This window comes from Leishmania donovani, chromosome 25 (assembly GCF_000227135.1).
Source record: "Leishmania donovani BPK282A1 complete genome, chromosome 25".
Taxonomy (NCBI): domain Eukaryota; phylum Euglenozoa; class Kinetoplastea; order Trypanosomatida; family Trypanosomatidae; genus Leishmania; species Leishmania donovani.
The window spans coordinates 418,875-440,209 of NC_018252.1; the positions used below are offsets into that span (position 1 = coordinate 418,875).

Here is a 21,335-nt window from a genome sequence, read left to right on the forward strand (position 1 = left end):
CTCAGGGCGGGGCGGGGCGGCGCGGGGGGACGGTGAATGAACGGGGAAGGAAGGAATAGCACACACATTTTGGAAACACAGCGGGAGGTAACGCAAAAATACACACATGCATATATATCGACACGCACATGCGAAGAGGGGGCATACCGAAGGGGTGGGGGAGAGACAGGCAGGAGGGGGGGGGCACAGCCCACGTCCCAGCAACAAAACTTCTCATCTCACTGCCTCGCACGGCGTCAATGTGTGCGCGTACGTGTCTGTGAAGAAGGTGCAGAGTATGCGGGCAGAGACGGCAGCTGCTGCTGGCGCTCACAGACGCACGCCACCAGCACCGACGCCACATCAGACGCCGGGTGCGCAAACCACGGTTCGACGCACTCGCAGAAGGCGCGGTACGCGTCGGGTGCGGAAGCCTTCGTGGCGAAAGGCGACTGATCGTGCGCCACCGCTGGTACCGTGTGCAACGCCGGCGCAGTCATGCCCCCTGCGACGCAAAGTACCATGGTTGTCAGCCCAGGGTCAGAGGGCACCGCCGCCCCATCATCGAGGGTCTCTTCAGCGCCGCATACGGCGGCAGCCACCTCCACTGCGGAGTAGGTGTGCAGCTGCGACAAGAAGCGGCCGGCAAGCGGGGTCGCGAGCTCGACGGGCAGCTGCACTCGCCTCCACGCGCTGTGCACCGGCACATCCTCGACGGCGCCGCTGCGGCCGTGTTGGAGGACACCCGGCACGGGTGTCCAAATCCACAGAAGTTGCGCTGGCGGTACCAGGACTGTGGGACAAGATGGTGTTATGGTAGCCCCTCCAAAGACGAAGTAGCTGCGGGGCTGCCGCGCGCCGCCGGTGCCGGGAACTGGGGTCACACAATGGCCGTAGCGCGCCACGGGCCACTCGCCTTGCACGTCACCGGTGTTGGGCTCGTACTGCGCAGACCATGTCCCCTGCACAGTGTCGTAGATGTGCACAGCCGACGTCGCAACAGGCGCGTCATCGTCTGTCCCGGTAGGTGCCATCAACCCTCCAAACACAGCCACATATCGATCTCCGCAGGTCACCGCCACGTGGCAAGCCAGTCGGGGCGGCGCGGCAAGCAAGCGCCTTGTCGCCTCTGCCGCGTCCGTGGAGTCTTCCGCCTGCGAGGATGGCCAGGGTGCATCCACCGGCGGAGCTGGAAAGCCGTCGTTCAGGCACTGAACGGACTGCACCACCTCACACCAGCGCAGGGAGGCCGAGGTCGGTACGTTGCCTGCTTTGCACGGCGCGCTGGATACAGAGGTGCTCGCGCAACGTAATGCGCACTCCGCCAGAGGTGTGGGAGATAGGCGGTCGCCCGTGGCATCGTTGTCGCGGCCGTGGGTGACGGCTTGACGCACTTCGCGCCGTCGGCGCTCCACAAGCCGCGCTGTGCCCACTAGCGCTGCGAGCGTTGAGGGCAGTGTTGTCGCCCCCGCTGGAGATATCCAGCCGCCAAGCAGCCAAATCCGGCCCCCCACCAGCGTCGCGCTGTGAAACAGCCGTGAGGCAGCGTTCGTACTGGGAGAGGCAGCAGGGAGCGACCCGGTGACGCAAGCGTGCGCCTCGCAGCGCCACCCCGGCGTCGTCGCCTGCCCATCCTGCGCAGCCGCTGCGCAACTCAGGAAGTGAGACCTGTAGAGGTCGTAGTCGAACTGGCAAGAGGCTGTGCACGAGTCAAGTCCGGGTGTGGGTGGAGGTGGTGAGGGTTGTGCGGCCACCCTCGTGGCAGGCGTCGGCACAAGGGGCTGGCGGCGCCGGCGGCCCGGATTCGTGTGATGGGCGGCAGATCGCAAGAGCGGTGGGACTGGCTCAACAGCTCCGCGGCCAGAGTTGGCTCCACCTGCACTGCCCTGCACCTTCAAGGCGTGGCAGGCTCCGTGGCGAGTGTGTTGCGCGCAGCGACGGCGCAGGCCACCGCTAACCCACGTGCACGCCGATCCGTCTGTGGCGATGTAGGACACAGAGGCGCTGCCTAAAAGACCCGCCAGCGACGCGGGCAGGCTCATGCTCTGCAGGCGAGCTCCCTCGTCCTCAGAGCACCAGTCTAGTCGGAGGCGCTGAGCATTGCGCAAGATGGTGCGGCCGGCGTGAAGGTGCGACGCCAACGAGGGTGCGTGCGAGGGGTTACATGCGGCAGCGCCACCACTGCGCTGCAGCGGTGGTCCGTTGGAGAGAAGTGTCCACACGGGAACTCGAACTTCGCCGGTCTGTTCGTCGACAAGCCACGCCTGCACTTCGACAGACATGGAAGCGTCGCTTGTGCCGCCGCTGAGCCCGCCCCCGCTGCAACGTTGACCGGGGCACGGCACGGCATCCGTGCCGTCATGAGTACTGACCCGCCGCGCCATTCGCCTTCGCAGCGTCGTCCACAGCGTCTGAGAAAGCCGCGTGGGACCGCCCTTGTTGTTGCCGCCGGCGGACAACGCGGCAACGCGCCTTGCTGTTGACGAAGGAACGCTATCCAGCACGGCAAACGTGTCCACGCGGATCACTATGGGCGGAACGCGCAGGAGCTGATACGGCCTCCGCGACACCCACATCTGCGAAAGCTGGCGCAGCGTCACGCGTGGCTCTCCGGCGGCGATGGTGCAAACGCGCTTGTTGAGCTCACTCCCCTGTTCGTGAAGATGATAATCGGCTGCCGCTGATGCGGCAAGGGCCTCCTCCGTGCGCTGGAGAACAGACAAGCTGCGACGACGCTGATCGGCTTGCACGGCCCGGGAAGCCTGCAATGCGGCCACCTGAGCCATGCTTGGTGCCGTAAAGATCAACAGATCGAACGAAAACGTCAAAGAGGGCTGCGGCTCACCCCTCGCCCCTTCTCCTGGGGCGATAGCAGAGGTGGACGCGTCACATCCACCGCGAGGCAGCGCAGCCTCAGCGGTCACAGGCAGCCGCACCGAGAGAGGCGCGTAAAGCCGCCACCCACTCTCCACTCTGCCCTCTGCAACGTCCCACACCACTTCCTTCGAGCTCGAGCAGCCAAGGCGAAGCTGTCCACGCCCAACCACGGTGCCCGCGACGACACCGCCGCCGCCCCCGGGCAGCCGGCCCTGGGAGTCTGCCGCAGCGCTGTCGCCCTCCTCCGTCTTCTCGTCTGCCAGCACCAAAACTATCTCCACCAAGGTGGTGGTCATCGTCGTCTCCGTGGCATGGGCCGCAGGCACGGCGGCGGACGTGTGTGCCGCACTGCAGCCCTCCATCGCCTCCTCCAGGCTCGGTGGCTGCCAACAGAAAAAGGATGTCGTCGGCAGCAGAGGAACGACCTCCTTCACCGACGACGGGGCGGCTGAGGCGGTGGTGACGATGCGCTGGTGGACATCGCCGCCTCTATTCTGAGGCGGCTCCGCCGCTCCGCCCGCGGATGGCGAAACGGTCACCGGCACAGGGGTCGCCACTGGTGCTGTCGGTGCTGGCGTGGGCTGCGAAGTTGCGGCGGAGGGGGAGGAGGCCGCCGGTGCAAAAGGAGCGACCGTGCCGCTCTCCCATGCCGCTTCGGTGATTAGTGGCGCGCCGCCGCACGGCACCGGTGCCAGTTGCGTGTGCCACTGCGCTACGTTGCGAGACTGGACCACAGCACCGTCCACGACTCTCTCCGTGGTGACGCGAACTCGCATCACCAGCGACAAGCGGCTCGGCCACGCCGCTGCGGCACTTGTGCCATTTCGACGGTGTGGCCCCGCAGTGGCCGCCGTCGCCTCTGCTCCGTCCAAGCTCGTGTACGCGAGCTGCACGCGATCGAGCTGTGCGCAGCAGACGGCGTCGGCGAGAGCACGTGGCGCTGTGATGCGCGACGGCACCACCGTCGAAAGGCTCTTCGGCAACAACAGCACAGGTCCGTGGTAGCTGTAGGCGCACTTGAAGCGCACGCGAGCGTTACCTTGGGTGCCATCCATGATCGGCGTGACAGGCGCCAGCTGCATCCACTGCGTGGGGTACAGAGCAGCCGCCTCCAGCAGCGCCTCCCGTTCCTCCGTTGTGTACACATCGCCAAGCCAGCGCGCCAGTACCTGGACGAGGTACAAGGCGCATTCGTGGAGGAGGCCGGCGAGCTGCGTGGCACCAAGGTTGTAGACCAGCTGGGTCGTGTTCTGCGCGGTGCTGTGGCTGTTGTCGATGCTATTCCTAGCCGAGGACGAGGAAGGAGGCGCGCGAGAAAGGAGCTGCCACACAGTGAGCCCCGCAGCGGGGTCTCCGCCGACCGTCGCCGCTGTTCCTTTCTCCTCTCTGTGCGCGGCGGCGGCGGCGGCGGCCTGGCCAATCATGTCAGGCACGGCCATGCTCCACGATAGTGGGGTGAAGGTGCCGGTGTACCGATGACGCCGTGGCCGAGAGCTGCTGATGACGGGGGCGACAGATCGTGCGCTGCATGCGCTGCCCTTCATTGTAGCACGGTCGCAAGAGGTCGGTGCGGCCTCCGTGTCCAGACGCGCACCGCGATCCATGCGAGTCACAGTGGTGCGGGCCACACCCATCACGAGCCCACCCTTGCTGCGCAGACGACGTCGATGATGATTCCCCGTGCCATCGCTGTCCTGCGTCGGTTGCCCCTCCGCATCCGCGCCAGCCGCGCTGCTTGGCGCTCCAATCGGTAGCACAAGCTGGGCGAGGAGGGACGTGCACTGGGCAATATCGTACACCTCGTCGGCCGTGTCAGCGTCGGTTTCGACTCCGGTAGAGCACCAGGACAGCAACTCGACCCCTGATACCTCAACTCCAACAATGGTGCAACGCCAGTGCCGCAGCTCCGCCTGCGCCGCCCGCATCTTCTCCACGCCGTCCTGGGCCGCTAAAAAATCGTTCCATGCCGCGTACGCCTCCAGCTGCCGCATCCCCACCCCACCACCGCCCGCGTCGTCGTCCTCGTCTGTGTCATCGGCCATGCATGCAAGCGAGCCGAAGACGGCCTCTGTGCGATGGGCCCAGTCTCCAGCGTGGCGGTCGGCGCGGCGGCGAGCGCACTTCGCGGAGGCCAGTACCACACCGGCAGCACAGGCACTGGTTCGCAGCACGCCGAGCACGTCCAACGCCCACGTCACCTCCATCGTTGCTGTCGGAGCCATCCGAGGCGACAGCGGCCCAGCCTCCCGCTCCTTCTCGTTGCTCTCACAGGCGGCTGAGCCCGTCATCCCAGCAGACGCCGGCGCCGGCACAAGGCGCATCGCCAACGTTGACAGCCACTGCGAGGGGGACATGCGAAGCGGAGAGTCACCGCCAGCCGCGGCCGCCGTCGTGTCTGCGCTGCTGCCGATGCCGCTCCGCTCGCCACAACTGCAGGCACTACGAAAGATGTCGGATGCGCACAAGGGGTCGGAGACGTAGTACGCCGTGGTCGCCGCCTCGTCGGCGCCGGCGCCGCAACGGCGACCTCGCACAGCCACCTCAATGCGAAACTGCTCCTCCTCCATTGTCGCCACCTCGTCGCCGCTGTCACTGCCGGCATCGTCATCAGCCTTGCCGTCGCCGGCTGCCGCGACCACTGGATCAGGTTGCACCAGCGGCAGCACCACGCGCAGCAATGCGCCTCGTACCTCCTGCAAGCGCGCCTTCTGCGTGCCGTGGTGGGCATCTGCCCTTCGCGCTGCAGCCGCACACGGCACTGCCATTGTCGAATGTGACAACTCCAGTGCTGGCAACCACGTGGCGGTGAGCTGCGAAGAGGCGAGAGAAGGAGAAGAGCCTGTGGCGGCCTGTGGCAGGTCCTCGGCAGAGCACCGCTTCTGTAGCAGTGATGTCGCCTTGCCGGCATCCAGAACTACAATGAACGCCTCAGGGCGGCCGGCGGCCCCGCTGCCGTTCTCGGCCAATGGTGGTTGGTGAGCACGGAGAGCAGCGCCGCGGTCGCGTCGACGTCGTTCGGCAACAACGCAGCATGAGATCGTGTCTACTTGCCCCAACTCTAGTTTAGCGAATGCGGCGCCGCTGCACCGGAACGTCAGGGCCCTCATCGCAACGCCGCCACCACTTCCGACCGCACCAGGGACGACGACGTCTTTGGCTGGGCTCGTCGAGGCATGAGACCGCACATGAAGCACTGGCGGCGATGACGACTCGTCAGCCTTGATAGAACCTGCGGCATTGCACGCCACCGGTGCGTTGACGCCAGCATGCGGAGGCCACCGCGGCGGCTGCGTCGCGAGTGCGATTGGTGCAATGGGCATCTCCGCGCCGGTCGCTCGCAGCCCCCGCTGCTCCAGAAGCTGTGCAGCACACTTCGCCAGGGAGCTACTCGTATAGAGGCCCATAAGCACCTCGTAGCCGGGTCTGCAGCGACGACTGCCGACGGCAGAGGCACCCCCGCAGGTTAGCCACATGAGTGCGTCTTCGCCCGAGTCCTGCGCCTGGCGACGCCTCGCCTCAAAGCACAGCTGATCCGCTAATGTCCACGCATGCAAGGCGAGCCGCGTCGTCATGCAGGCATCCCGTGTCGGCAGGTTGCACCGGAGCGGCGACGGCTGTGCCACCCCCCAAGCCTCTCCGCCAACAAGGAGGTGAGCGCAGGACACCGGGGTCACCTCCAGAAGCTCGACCCGCTTGATTGTCGCCCCCACCGGGCCGATTCGCGGCAGCTGCATGGCTGCTCCCGACCAGTACACTGGCGCGCCGTCCCTCGGGCGGAAACGAGCCTGCGGCGTCTGCGCACTTTTCCCGCCATGGCCAGTGGCGGTCGAGGACGACCTCAAGTGCAGCGGCATGTCGACCGCGTGCTCCGTCTCCGGGTACGCTGTGGCCTCGAAGCAGTAGACCCATCGCAGCAACAGCTGCCGAGGCGGCGTCGCAGCACCGTCGCCGCCTGCCGTCGGTTTCAAACAGATGCAGGTAAGCCATGTGTCGCCGCGCGCGGGGTGCACCGCCCACGTCGCCGTTACGTCTGCCTCACCTCCGGGAGGGGTCACCGGGCAGATGCACGGAGTGTGCACCTCGCTTACTGTGCAGGCCTGAAGATCAACACGCACCGACAGCGGCGAAGTGACCGTCGGCACGGGCGGCTGCCATGCGCCATCGCGCCACAGCGTGCGTGCGGAGTGCAGGGGTATCACCATCTGTCCAGCAGCTACGGTAACGCCGCTTGACGCCTGGCAGAGCTCCAGCTGCACGGTCGCCGCCGCGTCGTTTGTGGTTTGTGCGGTGTTCGTATCACGCGACAAGCACAGCAGCGGCGCACACGTCGATGATGACGACGTTGTTGCCCTGCATCTGTGGCGCACGAGCTCCGTCGCTGTCGGAAGCGCAAAGGGCTTGGATGTGTATGTCGACGAAGCGCCAGTGCCTCGCTCGCCCCACGCAGACGTCAGCCGCACCACCCCTGCTCTGGAAAGAGCTGTATGGTTGGCGAGCACACCGTCACGCTGCTGTCTTTGCCCCTGCCGCAACTGACGTCGAATCTGGCGTATTTCCTTTAATTGCTGGCGCAGTCGCCGTGGCAGCCTGCCACGCCTCTCGCACAGCAGCGCTGCCCGCTCACGCAGCCGCACGTACGTCTCTTCCGCGCGGTATGCTAGTGGCACATCACCAACGGCGAAACCGCTGCAGCGCTGAACACTGAGGGTCATGCGCGAGGTGAAGAAGACCGAGGCTGCATCGCGCATCAGGAGGTCGGCAGCGGTGATGTCCACCTGGACCCAGAGGCGGCCGAGCCAGTGGCCGTGCACGAGGCTCTCCACCTCCAGCACGACATCACGCACGCAATCAGCCGTCTGTGCTGCCGAGACGAGGCAACTGTCATTACAAGGTCGTCGTGCGCCTTCCACTTGAGCCAACAGGTCCAATGCGTACACTGCCTTGCCCACCACATTCACCTGGTCGCCGTGCCGCGATCGCCAGCGCGCGTCCACGCCTTGCGCGTCTGCGTCCTGATGCTCAGCTTCACTCGAGGGGCTCCTCGGCGGCAACCACGCCTCTTCCACGCGCGCCGAACGCAGTGAGGCGACGGGCACGCTGACGCAGAAGACGAGCTGCGATACAGGTGCGGCAATGCACACATCAGTGCTCCACATGTACCGCTGCGGCGGCGGCGGGACTGGTTGTATTTGGTCCAGCCGTGTCATGGGCAACGACGGCGTTGAGGTGGCGTGAATCGGTGGAGACGCGGCAGTGGGTCTGAGGGACAGCAGGCACGGCAGTAGCTGGTGCGCGGTCGACGCTGCGTTGGCCGCGCCACCTCTCCGATCTGTGGGCGCGGCTGCAGCGCCTGTGACGTCTGTCGTCATCACCGTCACCGTCGCGGGAGGAAGCACGCGAAGATGGCGCTGCGCCGCCCCACGAGCAAGGCTGAGGTCGACCCCACACAGCTCGATACGCGTGACAGTGACGTGCGCCAGCGCTGGTGTGCGCGGCAGCAGGGGTGCAGCGGTGGCCCCTGCGGCTCGGGTGTGTCCGTCACCCTCAATGACCTCGTCCTTCTCCGCCGAAGAGCTGGCCGGTGAAGAGGAGAGCAACCATGACGGCATGTGCTTGTCGCATCGTGCTCCGTCGTCTCCCATCGCCTTGCCGCTGTCGACTGCGAGGTCCCGCACCTTCGGCGAGTTGCACAATATTGACGACGCTGGCGGGGGCACTGGCAGAGACTCCGTCACGCGTGCGCGCCAGCGGAGTAGCGGTGGCACCGTTGCTACACCGTCCTTCGCATCCGCGCCTGTGGCGTCCGCATACGGCGGACCACCGCCACTCCTGCCGCTAGCAGATGGTAGAAGCGATGTGAGGCCAAACTGCACCGATGGAGAAGACGCCATGGGCGTTCGGCCAGTGCCGACACACAGGTCAGACGCCTTCTCGCGGGAGTCCCTGTCACCCCGCGACTGCGGAACAACAAAGAGGGCGAACGTCAGGCAGAAGCGCGCCGCAAGCCCCAGGTCCCCGAGTAGGTGGTCGGGGTCCTCCGCAGACGGCAAGACCAAGCACAGCGGGGGCAGAGACGCACAAGATAGGAGGCGCTCCCCTGACGCATATACCGCCGCCTCGTCGGCAACAGCAGCACCGGAAGCAGCGGGAGAACTGCTCTCCACGAAGACGCCCTCTCCGCTGTCGACCCACACGTTGAGGGAGACCGTGCCCGCCGTTGATGTTGCGGAAGCGGCAGCTGCAGGAGGCAAGCTCGCAGCCGCGCCAATCTCGGCTTCCAGTGGCACGCGCCGCGGCGACGAGGATGCGATGCCGCGCCACGCCGCGCTCCACTCAACAGGCCACCTTAGCTGCACCTCCAACCGAAATCGAATCGGTGCCGAGGCGGCGTCATCGTGTCCGCCGTCCACCAGCATCTCCTGTGGCGATGCGGTCGTTCCTCGTTGCAGAGCCGCCCACATCCGCCGCTGACGCGCGCTGCACTGCACGAGCAGCTGGTCCAGTGTCAAATAGACACACCGGCGGCGCCGGGGCTGGATTGTGCGCAGCACACGTGAGAGCACTCGTGACGCCTGCTCGGTGGTGATCGTGTCCTGTCCTCTTCTTTCCCTGCCGGGCAACTCCAAGAAGCCTGCACGCCGCTGAGCGTCGGCGCAACTTTGCCCTAATGGATTCTGGTGCGCCTGCGCTGCTGCAGACAGTGCTGGGAGAAGCGTGTAAGAGCAGGAAGCACCGCCGCCGCCGCAGCACTCTCTCACAAGACGCTGCAGCGACGTCGGTGAGAAGGTCGCGCGCGGCGGGGCGGTGGCGGCAGACAAGTCCACGACCCGCCATTGGACGAGAAGCTCAGCCACCACACTCTCGCCTTCGCCGTCGTAGCCAACACCGTGAGCATCGTGAAGACGGCGGCGCACCATGAGCGGCACCCACTGGGCACTCTCTGGCGTCGCCTCATCGCCGCCGGGATCGAAGTACATGGTGTTGGTGGCCATTGCCGCTGAAGCACCCACCCGCGTCTGCACACGCAGCTGAAGTGAGCCGTCATCGCCCGCGTCGCGCCGTGGAAGAGGAAACACGGCGACGCGGCTCGAGCTACTTGCCTCACGTGAAACATCCCGGCCAGTGTCAGCGTCAGGCGCGTGCACCGACAGCTGATGCGCCTCGAAGCCCAGAAGCACATCTGCATCACTGCTGACGTTGCCCAAGAGAACTCCTGTCGCCGCAGCAGTGCCCGCAGCGTTGTCGGCAGCTGCAAGAGCTGTCCATGCTGCATTGCGATGTGTGAGCGCGGCGTCAGACGGCGGTGTGAGCGGCGCCTCCGACGCCGACGTGCAGGACTCGGAAGGCGGAGGAGATGAGGGGGAAGAGAGGGGATGGCGAGCAGCAACACTCACAGGAAAACGTCGATGTAATGGCCCGACACGCACCAGCAGGACACGCGGCCCGGCAGCGCTGGGTTCCGTGCCGCTGGTCGTGACGGCGTCAGCCGCGCGCCTCTGCATGTTGTGTGCGTACCGAACCGCAACGAAGCCGACGTGCTTCACCACAATCGCGGCGCGCGGCGCGGCCATCATCATCAACGAGTCCGGCGCATCGCCACATGCCAGAGTTGATTGCGGCGGAGCTGTCGCGGCAATGCCGCCGTGTGCCCGCTCCGCTGTTGAGGGAGATGGTGGCGGCGAGACTGCGCCGCAATTTTCGCTGGTACCGGTACCGGTGCCGCTGCCACTGCTGCTGCCGCTGTTGCTGCTCAGAGCCACGTCTTCTGCAGCGGCAGTACAGCGCGGCACCTCAGCGGCCAGAGCAGGCGCGGCGTAACTTTGGAAGAGTGGCAGCCACAGCACGCCCGAGGTACTCTTAAAGGCGTCCAGCCCCGGCAATCGAACGGCTCCCCACACGCGCTCCTTCGCCGCCACCGCCGTGTTGTCCGCTGCCCCGGCGCCCCCCGACAACGACGGAGGTGCCATCACCCACACAGAGAGGGACGGCGGTGCGTCGTCGACCCAGCCAAATCGACGTGGTGGCCACTGCACCTCCATTGCCGGAGAGCGAGATGCTCCAGCACCCGGCATGACACTGCGCGCTGCACTCTTCTCGCCATCGCCTGCCGCCGCGGTCGCTTGCGGCGGCCGCGGCGGCGTCTTCAACGCCCAAGAAGCCTGCGAGGGTGGCAGCTGATACTGCTGCTGGTTGCCGCCCATGTTGCTCCCGGTGTCCGTCGCCTTCGCGGCCGTATTGTAGAGCGGAGACAAGGCGTACGCCACACGAGGGGCTTCGGGTGGTGGGGCGTCTCCAGGATACATCCAGCACCTCGCCTCAGTGATTGCCGCTGACTCGTCGGGCGGGGTCTCTGTCGGCGAGCCGGCGCACGTGGTGCCGCTCACTGCAATCTGCACAGCTGCGGTGGCTCGCGCGGTGTCGATGCACGGCCCATCCGTGTGGTCAAAGCAAATCATGTCGCACACCTCGACATGCACTACTGCTGGCGTGCCAATATCTGGCCACGCCCAAGTAGAGGCCCGTACAGCAGCAGGGGACGGTCGCAACGGACGACAGACGTCTCCGCACGGCCCTGCAACGCAGGACGACGACTCGGGCAGCGGGCGTGGCATCGCGGGGGGCAACTCACCCCAGCCATCGCACAACAGCCGAGGAACGGACATGAGACGCCACGTCAGCAGGCCTCCCTCCACATGCTGTGGTACACCAGTGCTGTGCACCGGCGCCACGCGTAAGTCCGCCTCATGTGGAGTGAAGAAGCTGCGGAGAGCCGTCGGCAACGGCGCCGGCCCCATCGCAGCCCCGCTCTCCTCTTCGCCATCGCTCAGGCATGCAAACCCTGCCGCATCTGCCGTGGTCAGCTGAGAATTCAGCGCCTCCTCAAACGCTCCCTGGTCTGTCCCTGCAACCAACCCTCGCATCTCTGCAGCCTCCTCGTGCGCGGGGAAGCGCCACTCGCCCCGGCCGATGAAACGAGGCGGCACATCGAAGCCGCCGCCCGCTGCGCTGCCGATACCGTTGCGGGGGTACCACCATACCTGCACCTCGATGAACGGGCTCGCCGGAAGACACAGGGTCGCCTCTGCTGGAGCCGCCGCGTTTGGTGACGGAGGAGTGTCATCCGATGGTGCAGCAGAGAGCACCATGCCGTAGACAGCAGCCGCATCGCGCGTCTCGCGTGGGTGCACGCTTGATGGCCGGCCTCCGCAAACAGTGCTTGTCGAAGGATCTGCCAACTCGCACAACGGAACCAACAAGCACAGCGGAAGTAGGCGTGTCTCACCTTGTGCGGCAGGGTAACGCAGCGAGAGCTGCGCCTGTCCACCATGCATGCAGAGGAGATGTTGCAGCCAGGGCCACTGTAGTCGTACCTCGTGAATCCGCAGCCACGGCACAACCTCAGGGGTTATCCACCCCAGTTCGCGCGAGTAAGCCGTGGGCGCTGCTGTCACGCTGCTCGGCTCGGTCCCAGGTAAGGGCATTGGATGATACCAGCGCTGCGGAAAATCGTGCAACTTCTTCAATGTCCCGAGGAATGATCTTGTGCGCGCTGCCGGCGCCGTCGTGCGGCGACCTTTGCTGTCGAGCAAGCGGCGTGTGACTGAGGCGCACCATGAGCTCGCTTCTCTAGAGCACGGTAACCGCGCCACGGCGGTGGCTTGAGGCACGCGACGCCACTCGACCAGCACAAAGCCGTTGCATACAGAAGGGAAGAAGTGCTGCTGAAAGCTGCCTTTGCCATTGGCCGTGGCACAGGCTGTCATTGGCCCGGCAGCCGCCCCGGGGCTCCACAGTAACGGTAGCCAGGCACACCCCTCGCCAGATGGCCGACACAGCAGTCTTCGCAGCAGCCAACTCGACACGTTTGTGGTGCCGAGAAGCCTCGCCCGTCCCCCAGACGCCCCGCTGAGCCGTGCCCGCACAGAGCCCCTCTCTGCGGCCTGCGGCTTCGTCTCACTGCCGTCGCCACCAAGACGGTGCTGGCAAAGGTCGAACACGCGCAGGTGAAGACTCGACAGCAATGCGAGGCCGCAACGAAACGTGTGCTGCCAGCGAGGATGATTTGTGTGTGCAACAGAGTCCGTGACGGGCAGCACCGCGTTGGGCTCCGCGCCTGCAGCGCTAGTCCAAGTCCTGGCATCGTAGGCACTTCGCACTTCAACCTCATCTCCACTGTCACTCAGCGGAGCGCAGCGCGCGGTCCGGCCCTGCCCATCCGACTCTGAAGCGAAGCTCATGAGATCGCAGTCAGTGCGCGCTGCGGCTCTGAGGCGATAGCCGGAGCTGTGGGCCCTGTACACGACGGCGGGAGCCGCCGATGACGACGATGCGGGGGCGAAGACGCCAGCCGCGTGGGGCGACCACCGTGGGACTTGGTGGCCGGTCCCCTGCTGTCGCTGCCGCTGCAAAGCCAGTACCTCGCAGTACACGTGCGCACAAGTGCCATTGTTCCCCCAGGTCGCAGAGTCGTCCCAGCGCAGCGGTGTAGGCGAGAGTGGCATGCCGAACGGCGTGGCCAAGGGCCGCAGGCCAGCTCCCTCCATCACGCTGAAGTCCACCAAGGTGTCGTCCTCAACGCTGATGCCATGTCCTATGCAGCATCCGTCGTGCCCTGACTCTCCTCCGGCCGCCGCGGCGAGGGAGGAAAGGCTACGCTGCGGCCCGTTCCACAGCTGCTGCACCGCCGCCTCGGTCAGCGACGGCAAGAACACGGCTTCCACGTCGCAGTGAAGCCAGCCAACGAGCAGTAGGCCGGTCGTGCTACGGTTCTGGTCCTTGTTGGTGCTTGATAGCGTTGCAGAAGAGATGCTGGACGACGCAACCTTCCGCTGCTGCGCCGGTACCGACGTCAGTGGTGTGGCATCAGCACTGCCAGGAGCGAAAAGGGGAAGCCACACATCCGCCACGCCGCCGACGCCGGCGTCTTCATGGCAGTGGTGGCTCTGCACATGCGCCGCAGAGGCGGCGTCGAACGGGGTCCACACAGCAAAGCCAAACACGTCCGCTGGCGATGCAGCGCTGTGCACTGTGAATAGAAGCGACGAAGCTGTGTCACGCGTGAGGACGGCGTGAAAGCTAACGTTGTACTGCATGACAGGGGCGCGATGCGCGACAGGTGTGCCGTGCGCGTCGCCAGCTCCTACAGCAGCGGCCCCCTCGACTACCACACCATCGCAGCCACCAGTGACCGAAATCGACGTTGGTGGGCAATAGCGGTTCTCTGGCACATCGGCCAACTCGTGGGCGAAGAGGATCGCAGCGGCGCACCGCATCACCACAGAGCACACCATCAGTGTCTCCATCGCGTGCCCTCTCGGCGCCAACTCCCCGCCGCACCAGCGCTGCAGAGGAGAAGCGGCGACACTCGCCTTCCGCACCTCTCGCAGCTTGTCATTTTCTGCGGCCAGGTGCGGCGGGATTGTGTTCCACAGCACTGTCAGTGGCCAAAACGGCTTGTGGTTCGCGGCTGTGACGGCCGACACGGCACCGGTGGAAGCACAGCGGCACACGCGCTCATACTCCTTGATGGCAGTCCCCAACGATGCCCAGGCTGACAGACCCTGCTCCACAGATGCTACTCGTGGGGCGGGCTCCGGCGCAGCTCTAGATCCGGGCTGCGGCTCCTGCGCCCAGCGCAGGCGGCAGGATAGCTGTGGCAAGAGCTGCCCAGGGCATGCGACAGCGCTCGCTGCTGCCTCTGCTGTGGTCCCGAGCGCGGTGAGCAGCGGTGGTTGATCCGACTGGAGCTTGCACAAGTCTGCCGGTAAAAGTGGCGGTGAGACTGCCAAGGGCCCCCAGTACTCCTCAAGCCGCGTCCCTGTCACCTGTGCACGCTCGTCGGTGCCACCGTCGGCCGATGCGCGAGCGTGCAAGCTGTCCACGTCTGACGTGGCCCCAATGGCATGGCGCGTATCGTCACGACCCGCTGTGGTCTCGCTAGCGGAGGAAGAGGGCGGCGCCGCTTCCCCTGCGAGTGGTAAGGACAACGACGGCGACGACGGCTCCGTTCGCCGTCCCACGCTCGACTGGGGCGTCTCCTCCTCATCCTGTTGAGACGACGTCACGAGGCCCTCGGCCCCACCCCCGACGGCGGCGGCGGCTGCAGCAGCCGGCTGCGCATCCTTGACAAGTGAGTGTGCGCGCGTACCACAAGACGCCGCCTCTCCTGCCCGCGTCGCCGCAGCACCGGCGCACGCATCACCCAGAGATACCCAGCGCTCGCCCCGCTCCTCAAGCTTCACGTACAGGATTCCACAACCGTCAAGAGAACCAAGATGGCCGCTGCCTGCCAGGCCACATTTCGAGGCTCGATGGCTTGGCGCGTCGCCACCGCCGTCACCGCGGTCGCTGCAGTGTCCTGTTGTGCCTTCTGCTGTGATGGACACGATGTTGTCGTGATCACGCGCCTCTGCCTGCTGCATGTCTTCCGCAGCGCCCTCAGACGCGCTCTCCGGAAGCTGAAACACAAGCAGGTCGGACCAGCTGTCGCGACCGTAGCCGCCTGTGGAAGGGTGCTCGACAATGCCGCCGCCACCGCCACCGCCACCGCATCCCAGGCAGCGCCGCAGCGCCTCCAGGTTTGATGGCAGAGAGAAGACAGAGCCAGCCGCCAGCAGACGCTCGCCAGCGCTGTCGTGCATGTATATAGCGAGCCGCACGTCCATCCACTTCGGGTCTTCTATGATCGGAGGGCCTGCTTGCGCGTTGCCGCCCCATGCATCGCGCCACCCCCCTGCAAGTGCGGCCGCTGCACTGTTTGCCAAACCCGCCCTGGGCGCCTGCCGCGGGCAGTGCAGCGCTGAGCACCAGTGCCGCAGCCCGTGCACCGAAACAAAAACACACTGTCGAGGTGGACGCACCATCAGCTCCCGCACCGCCTGGCGGAAAGCCTGCTGTGCCTCCTCCGCAGCTGCGATCGCCTCCTCGTTGTACTTGGCCTCGAGTCGCTCCGCCTCCCGCTTCTGGTGCAAACGACCGGTGCTCGCGGCAACAGGCGGCTCCGCGTCCCACGCGCGCAGCCGAGGCAGCTCCTCTGGGGACACCAAGAGTGTCCACAGCGGATGAGGTGCAGTGGAGGCAGTGGTTGCCGCGCCTTCCTCCTCCTCCTCCACTCCGCCTCCTCCTCCTCCGGTACGAGCACCAGCGCGATTGTGGTGGTCGGGAGCCTCAGCGGCGTCTGCGACAGCAGAGGGAGCTGACCCGTCGCCCCCCGGCACACTGCCATCGCTTCCCAGTACTCCCACGCCGCCGGAGTAGTTGGCACCGTCGGCTTCAGCCCACCAGTGCGTCGAAGAAGACGCTTTGGTGTTCACGCTCACCGCCACATCCAGCTTCGCACGCGGCGCCGACGCGGAGCTGCTGAAGGCAGCCTGGCCTACTACGTCAAGTGGAGGTGTTCTGTTCTGCTCAGCTGCAGCGGCAGTAGCAGCAGCCGTCTCAGCTTCTTCGCCCTGACTGCGAAGGCCGCTGTCACCCTCGTCCGTCTCTTCAGCTCCGTCGTGAAGCGGAGCTAACGTATCGGCCCGGCTAATGAGTGGCGCTTCACCGTCGGCGTAGCTGCTGGTGCTGCCTCTACAACCGGCATATGCTGCAGCCTCGCCCACGCCTTCGTCGACGCTTTCAGCAGTGTCCTTTTCACTGCTGTGTGGTGTCTCCGTCGCGCTCCCGAGTCCCCGCGGAGGCCCGCTGCCTTCGCTGCCAGCGGCGCCGCCGCTTCTCATTCCGCCGAGCCCCGCCCGCCTCTCCGCCCTGTCCTCGCTGCGAGCCGTAATGTTCGCTCGCACAGCCCCAGCTGTCGCCACCGGCGACGCCGTACTGCCTTCGCGCCTTGGCAGGTCCTTGTGCCGCCCTGCATGCAGAGCAGAAAGGCCTATGGAATGGTCTCGGTGGGTGTTTTCCGCTGGGAAGCACACGCGGTGCACTTCCATGCGGCTCGTACGCACTCCGCCCGTGGCTTTCTTGCGGCCGCAGCACAGCCAGCCCGGCACGCCGCCTTTGCCACGGACAACGGGGGTGACCTCCTCGTATTCGACTAGCTTGACCATCCTCGTGCCCAAAGCTGCTGCCGTGCCTCCGGTTACTGCCCCCTCTCGTTCATCCTGCAGACACGGCGCGCTAACGGCGACGGAAGAGCGGAGGCTCCGCGTCGTGCTGCCGGTAATGCTCACAGTGCTGTACGAGGAGCCGTAGGTGTAAGAGTACCAGCTACCGCTGCTGTCGTGCCCATGGCAGTGGTTTGCGGCACTGTGCGATTGCCACGATCCCCTGCCCTCTCGCTCTTCATCGCTGCGGTGGCTGCGGCTGCTGCGGCGGCGGCTGCGGTTGTCCGCGTCGCTGCCGTGTCGACTCCCCTCTTCTGACGATGTCCAGCGATCCGCAAACTGCGCCATGGACAACGGCGTCTGCCCCAGCATCGCATTGCTGCGCACGCTACCCAACGAGAGGCGGTTGTGTCCCGCCACGGTACTCTTTAACGTCGCGAAGCTACCTGCGGTCTCGACAGACCCGCTGCCGCCGACGGCCCCGTTCAGAGAGATGGGCGGGTTAATGCGCAGAAGAGGTGCGGGATACGCTTCCCTGTGCGGCTCTCCAATTAAGCCGGCGGCTGCCGTAGCGGTCGCGGCAGGCACAGGAAGTGCTGGTGAGATGGGCACGGGGTGCAGCGCGGTAGGTACAGCATCTGGCTCTACGGAAGCTGCAGAGGCAGATGTGGCCACGGCACGGCCGGCATCATGATTCCCACGGGCAGCCGCCGCTTCCTTTTCCAAGGCGGACGAGGGTGCCAGTGCGGCTACTGCGGAGGACGGCGGCGGCGGCGGCTGCTGGTGGTGTGTCGTGGGCCGTGGCGGTGGAGGCGACGCTGCTGGTGCAGAAGGTGATGAACCAAGAGGGGAGGGGTGCGCAGGAGCGGGTAGCACTGCTGGCGACAACGCCGGCGCTGCCGTGGTTGACGCCCCTGCGTTGAGAGACACAGCACCCCTAGCCATCGCAACGGCTGGGGCTGGCAGCAAAGTTGAAGCAGACGCGGACGCAAGCGCCTCTGCGCGCTTGTCTCCGTCGTGTTCCTTGGGGCGCAGAGGCGGCGGTGCAACGGCGACAGCCGTGGCCTCACGCGCGTGCGTCGCAAGCGGCAATGATGGTGGCGCTGGCATCCCTTCGGCAGTAATGGCGACGACTGTTGCCTTGCCAACCATACCGTCCTCAGTACATGCACGCTCTTCCTGCCTCTGCTGCCCTTGCATCTGCGTGGATGACTGAAGCGCCTCGCCTTCAGGGGCAGCGACCTCATCGCCCTCGTCCTCGCCGACCTGGAAGACCGCATCCGGCCAGCTACTCGACGGTGGCTCCCTTGAGCTGCGACGGCGCTTGGTTGGCAACAGGCTCGACTGCGTAGAGGAGACCGCCATAGTGTGGGTGCTGGCCAGTGCATCGGCCGCGAAGAGTGAAGGTGCTGCTGTGCTTGCTTTCATGTTGGACGCATGAGCGTGAGTAAACGCGGAGAAAGAAGAGCTGGAGTGCTGGTGTGCCGCTGGCTGCTGGGGTGCGTCATTGGGAGCAGCACCCACCATGGAGGTCAGCCCCGCGTCTAGTGCGGCAGCGGAGGACGGAAACGGGCTGCACACAGGGGAACGCTCTTGATGCGATCGGCTCCCGGATGCGTGCAGCGGGGACGTGTGGGAGGCCTCCGTGTCCAGCTCTCGGGTGCGTCGACGACATCCGCTACCGCGCAGTTGCCCGCATCTCCCAGAGCCCTCGCGTGCATCACCTTGCGCCTCGCCCCTCTCGGCAGCCTCTCCGCTGCAGTGAGCAGAGCTGCGCTGTGGACGGCGTTGGCTGCCACAGCCACCACCCTCATCCCTCGAAGTCGCCGCCTCCTCGATCTTGTCGCTGCCGCTGTCATGCGTACCACTCAGGCGCCCACTGTGGCGAAGCTGCTCCTCCGGGGCGATGTGCAACAGACTTGGCGGTTCCTCCGGCGACTCGAGAAGGAAGGGTGCCGGGGCAGAGGGCGACGCATGAGGAGAGCCGCCGGGCGCACTTGAATGGTCTTCGCTACGCTTCACATCTGAATCTGAAGAAGCATGCGATGGAGGCAGCGGCGGCGGCTCCGTCGATATCGCGGGCAAACACTTGCTCGGGAGTGCAGGAGGCTGTTCAACGTTTGGTGACGTCTCCTCCCATCCGTCGATAGGGACGCCGTTGTCACAGCGCAGAGAGTGTGATGTGCTGGCACCACTACCTTCACTCTCGTGGTCTTCCGTGACGCACTTCGCAGCGCCAGCATCGACGGCCTTCTCATCTGCTGCTGCGGCTGCATTTGCCGGTAGTGTTGCTGGCGCGGCGGGAGGCGCAGAGCCCTCCTCAGCGGCATCGCCAACCGAAGGCGTCGGCACCTCCTCTGGAGCCACCAGGAAGGGTTTAGACGACGGCGAAGCGGTGGGCGAAGGGGACAACGGGTTCCCGTGCATTGGCGCGTCGGTGCTTATGGCACCATCGAGAGGGTCAGCAGCAGAAGCCGGCACTGCAGCCAAGTCGACTAGTGCGGCAGTGGAAAGAAGGGGTAGAGGTCCCTTAGCCCGCGTGGGAGCCGGACGCGCAAATGGTGCTGTGAACTCAGCGGGGCTGCTCGTGCGTGTCGCAGCAGCCGACGACGACAACACACGTGACCGCTTCGTCAGGGTCGGCACCAGCGATGCTGCACTGCCTCTCCCTACGCCCTCTTCCTTTCTTCCCTCCTCGCCCCGCCGCGCCGTCGTGCTCTGCGAGAACATGGAGAAGCTGCTGCTGGCGATAGAGCTGCTCGGCAACGCGGAGCCGGTCGACAGTGCAGCCGAGTTTAGTGCTTTGTTGTCATCCTCGCTGTCACTCGACGGAAGCGGGCTCGTGGCTGTGTTGGCCGACGCAGTCGAAGCTTTCGCGACGCTGCTCACTGTGGGCGGTGTCGCCGACGCGTCCATGCTGGTGCGCGGTTGCAGCTGCGGTTCCCCTCCTCTGCCCGCCTTCGCCTCCGTGACGCAAGTTGCCTTGGTGCAAAAACGCGCGACGCTCGCACGCTCTTCAATGCAGCCGTCAACCAGTCGCCGGTTTTGGGGGAGGGAGGGGGGCTTTCGTTTGGCAGGAAAAGGACAGGCACATGCCCGTGATGATGGTGGCCGGACAGAGGAAGAGCCGCACACAATCACACCTCAGGTCCAAAGGCTACCCTTTCTACTCGACAGATAGGAGGCGGCGTTTTTCTGGGTGCGGGTGTGCGTGTGGTTATGCGCGAATTGGGGAGGGGGTATGGGTGGGTTGAACGGTGTGTTTCCATGTACATATGTGTGTATGTGTATGTGTGTGCGTGTCTTTACAATCTAAAAGAAAGCAACGAAAAAAAAAAGGTGCGAGCGGCTGGCCACGGTCTCCGTGCAGACCTCTGAGTACTTCACCACCAAGACCAACACCAGCACCACCACTCTCTCTTACAGTGAATTGTTCTCTGCCGTGTTGGGTGACCCTGTAGTTCAGTTTCTGAGTGCGGTTGCCTGTGACTGTGTGTGTGTGTATATATCTACAAGTGATGGCTCTTGTGGGTGTCACGGGCTACTGGAAAAGCGAAGCAAGGCAGCACACCACCGCAGCCACCTAGTCAAGTCGGTTCTCGATGCCCCCCCCTTCAACGAAGAAAACAAGCACAGACGCAGCGCTCTAAATAGCCAGTCCGCGACAGTGTGTCTGTGTGTGTAGAGAGAGAGAGCCGATGTGTGGCCGAAGAAAATAAAAAAATAAGAACACAACGCCACAATCAAAACCTCGCATAGGACGGGGCAAGGTGCAGCTCTAAGACGGAAAGGCACAACGCACGGCGGGTGCCCAAAGCAAGTGCATACGTGCATCCAAAGAGCAACAAGGTGTGTGTGTGTGAGTGGGTGGGTGGGTGGGGGAGGAGGGGAGCACAGGTTGAAGGAGAGGTTTCATGCGGCGCACCGATGGGACATCCAAGATAGGCGGGAGGAGAGGAGCGAAGGTGCACGGCAGAGAGTGTACGCAGCGCGGCGGCAATGGGAAAAAAACTTCAAGTGGCATGGGGAGGGAAAGAAGGAGGGGCACCTGCCCTCTCCCACGCGCACTCCGTGGATGCCAGTGCACACACAGCACGCGGGCAAACCTTCATGACTTGTCCGGATCAGGCGTCATCAGCACAATGCAAAAAAAAAAAGACAGCGCACAAGTACGCCAAGTGCATGTACACACCGACACACGTACACATATATGTATATATGTATATAAAGTATATCTATGTGTATACGTGTCTGTGTTACGGGGAAAACGCGTTCAGGAGCGTGCAACGCATACCAGCACACACGCGCAGCCGAAAGAAAAGGGCACCAAAAGCCGCAGAGAGAGCGCGAGCGAGATGCTGAAGTGGTCCACACGCTTCACGGCTGCACTCTTGTGCGTGTGTGTCGCCGTATATCAGCGCGGTGTCCGCCCTGGGC

General features: G+C 65.1%; 1 protein-coding gene across 1 annotated transcript; it reads right to left on the reverse strand.

Annotated features, from left to right (window-relative positions):
* Positions 1 to 236: 236 nt before the first annotated feature.
* On the reverse strand, positions 237 to 19,814 carry LDBPK_251150 (hypothetical protein, conserved; the record flags this gene model as incomplete). Its single annotated transcript, XM_003861397.1, has 1 exon — positions 237 to 19,814. The coding sequence occupies one exon, from the start codon at positions 19,812 to 19,814 to the stop codon at positions 237 to 239; it is 19,578 nt and encodes a 6,525-aa protein (XP_003861445.1).
* Positions 19,815 to 21,335: the final 1,521 nt, after the last annotated feature.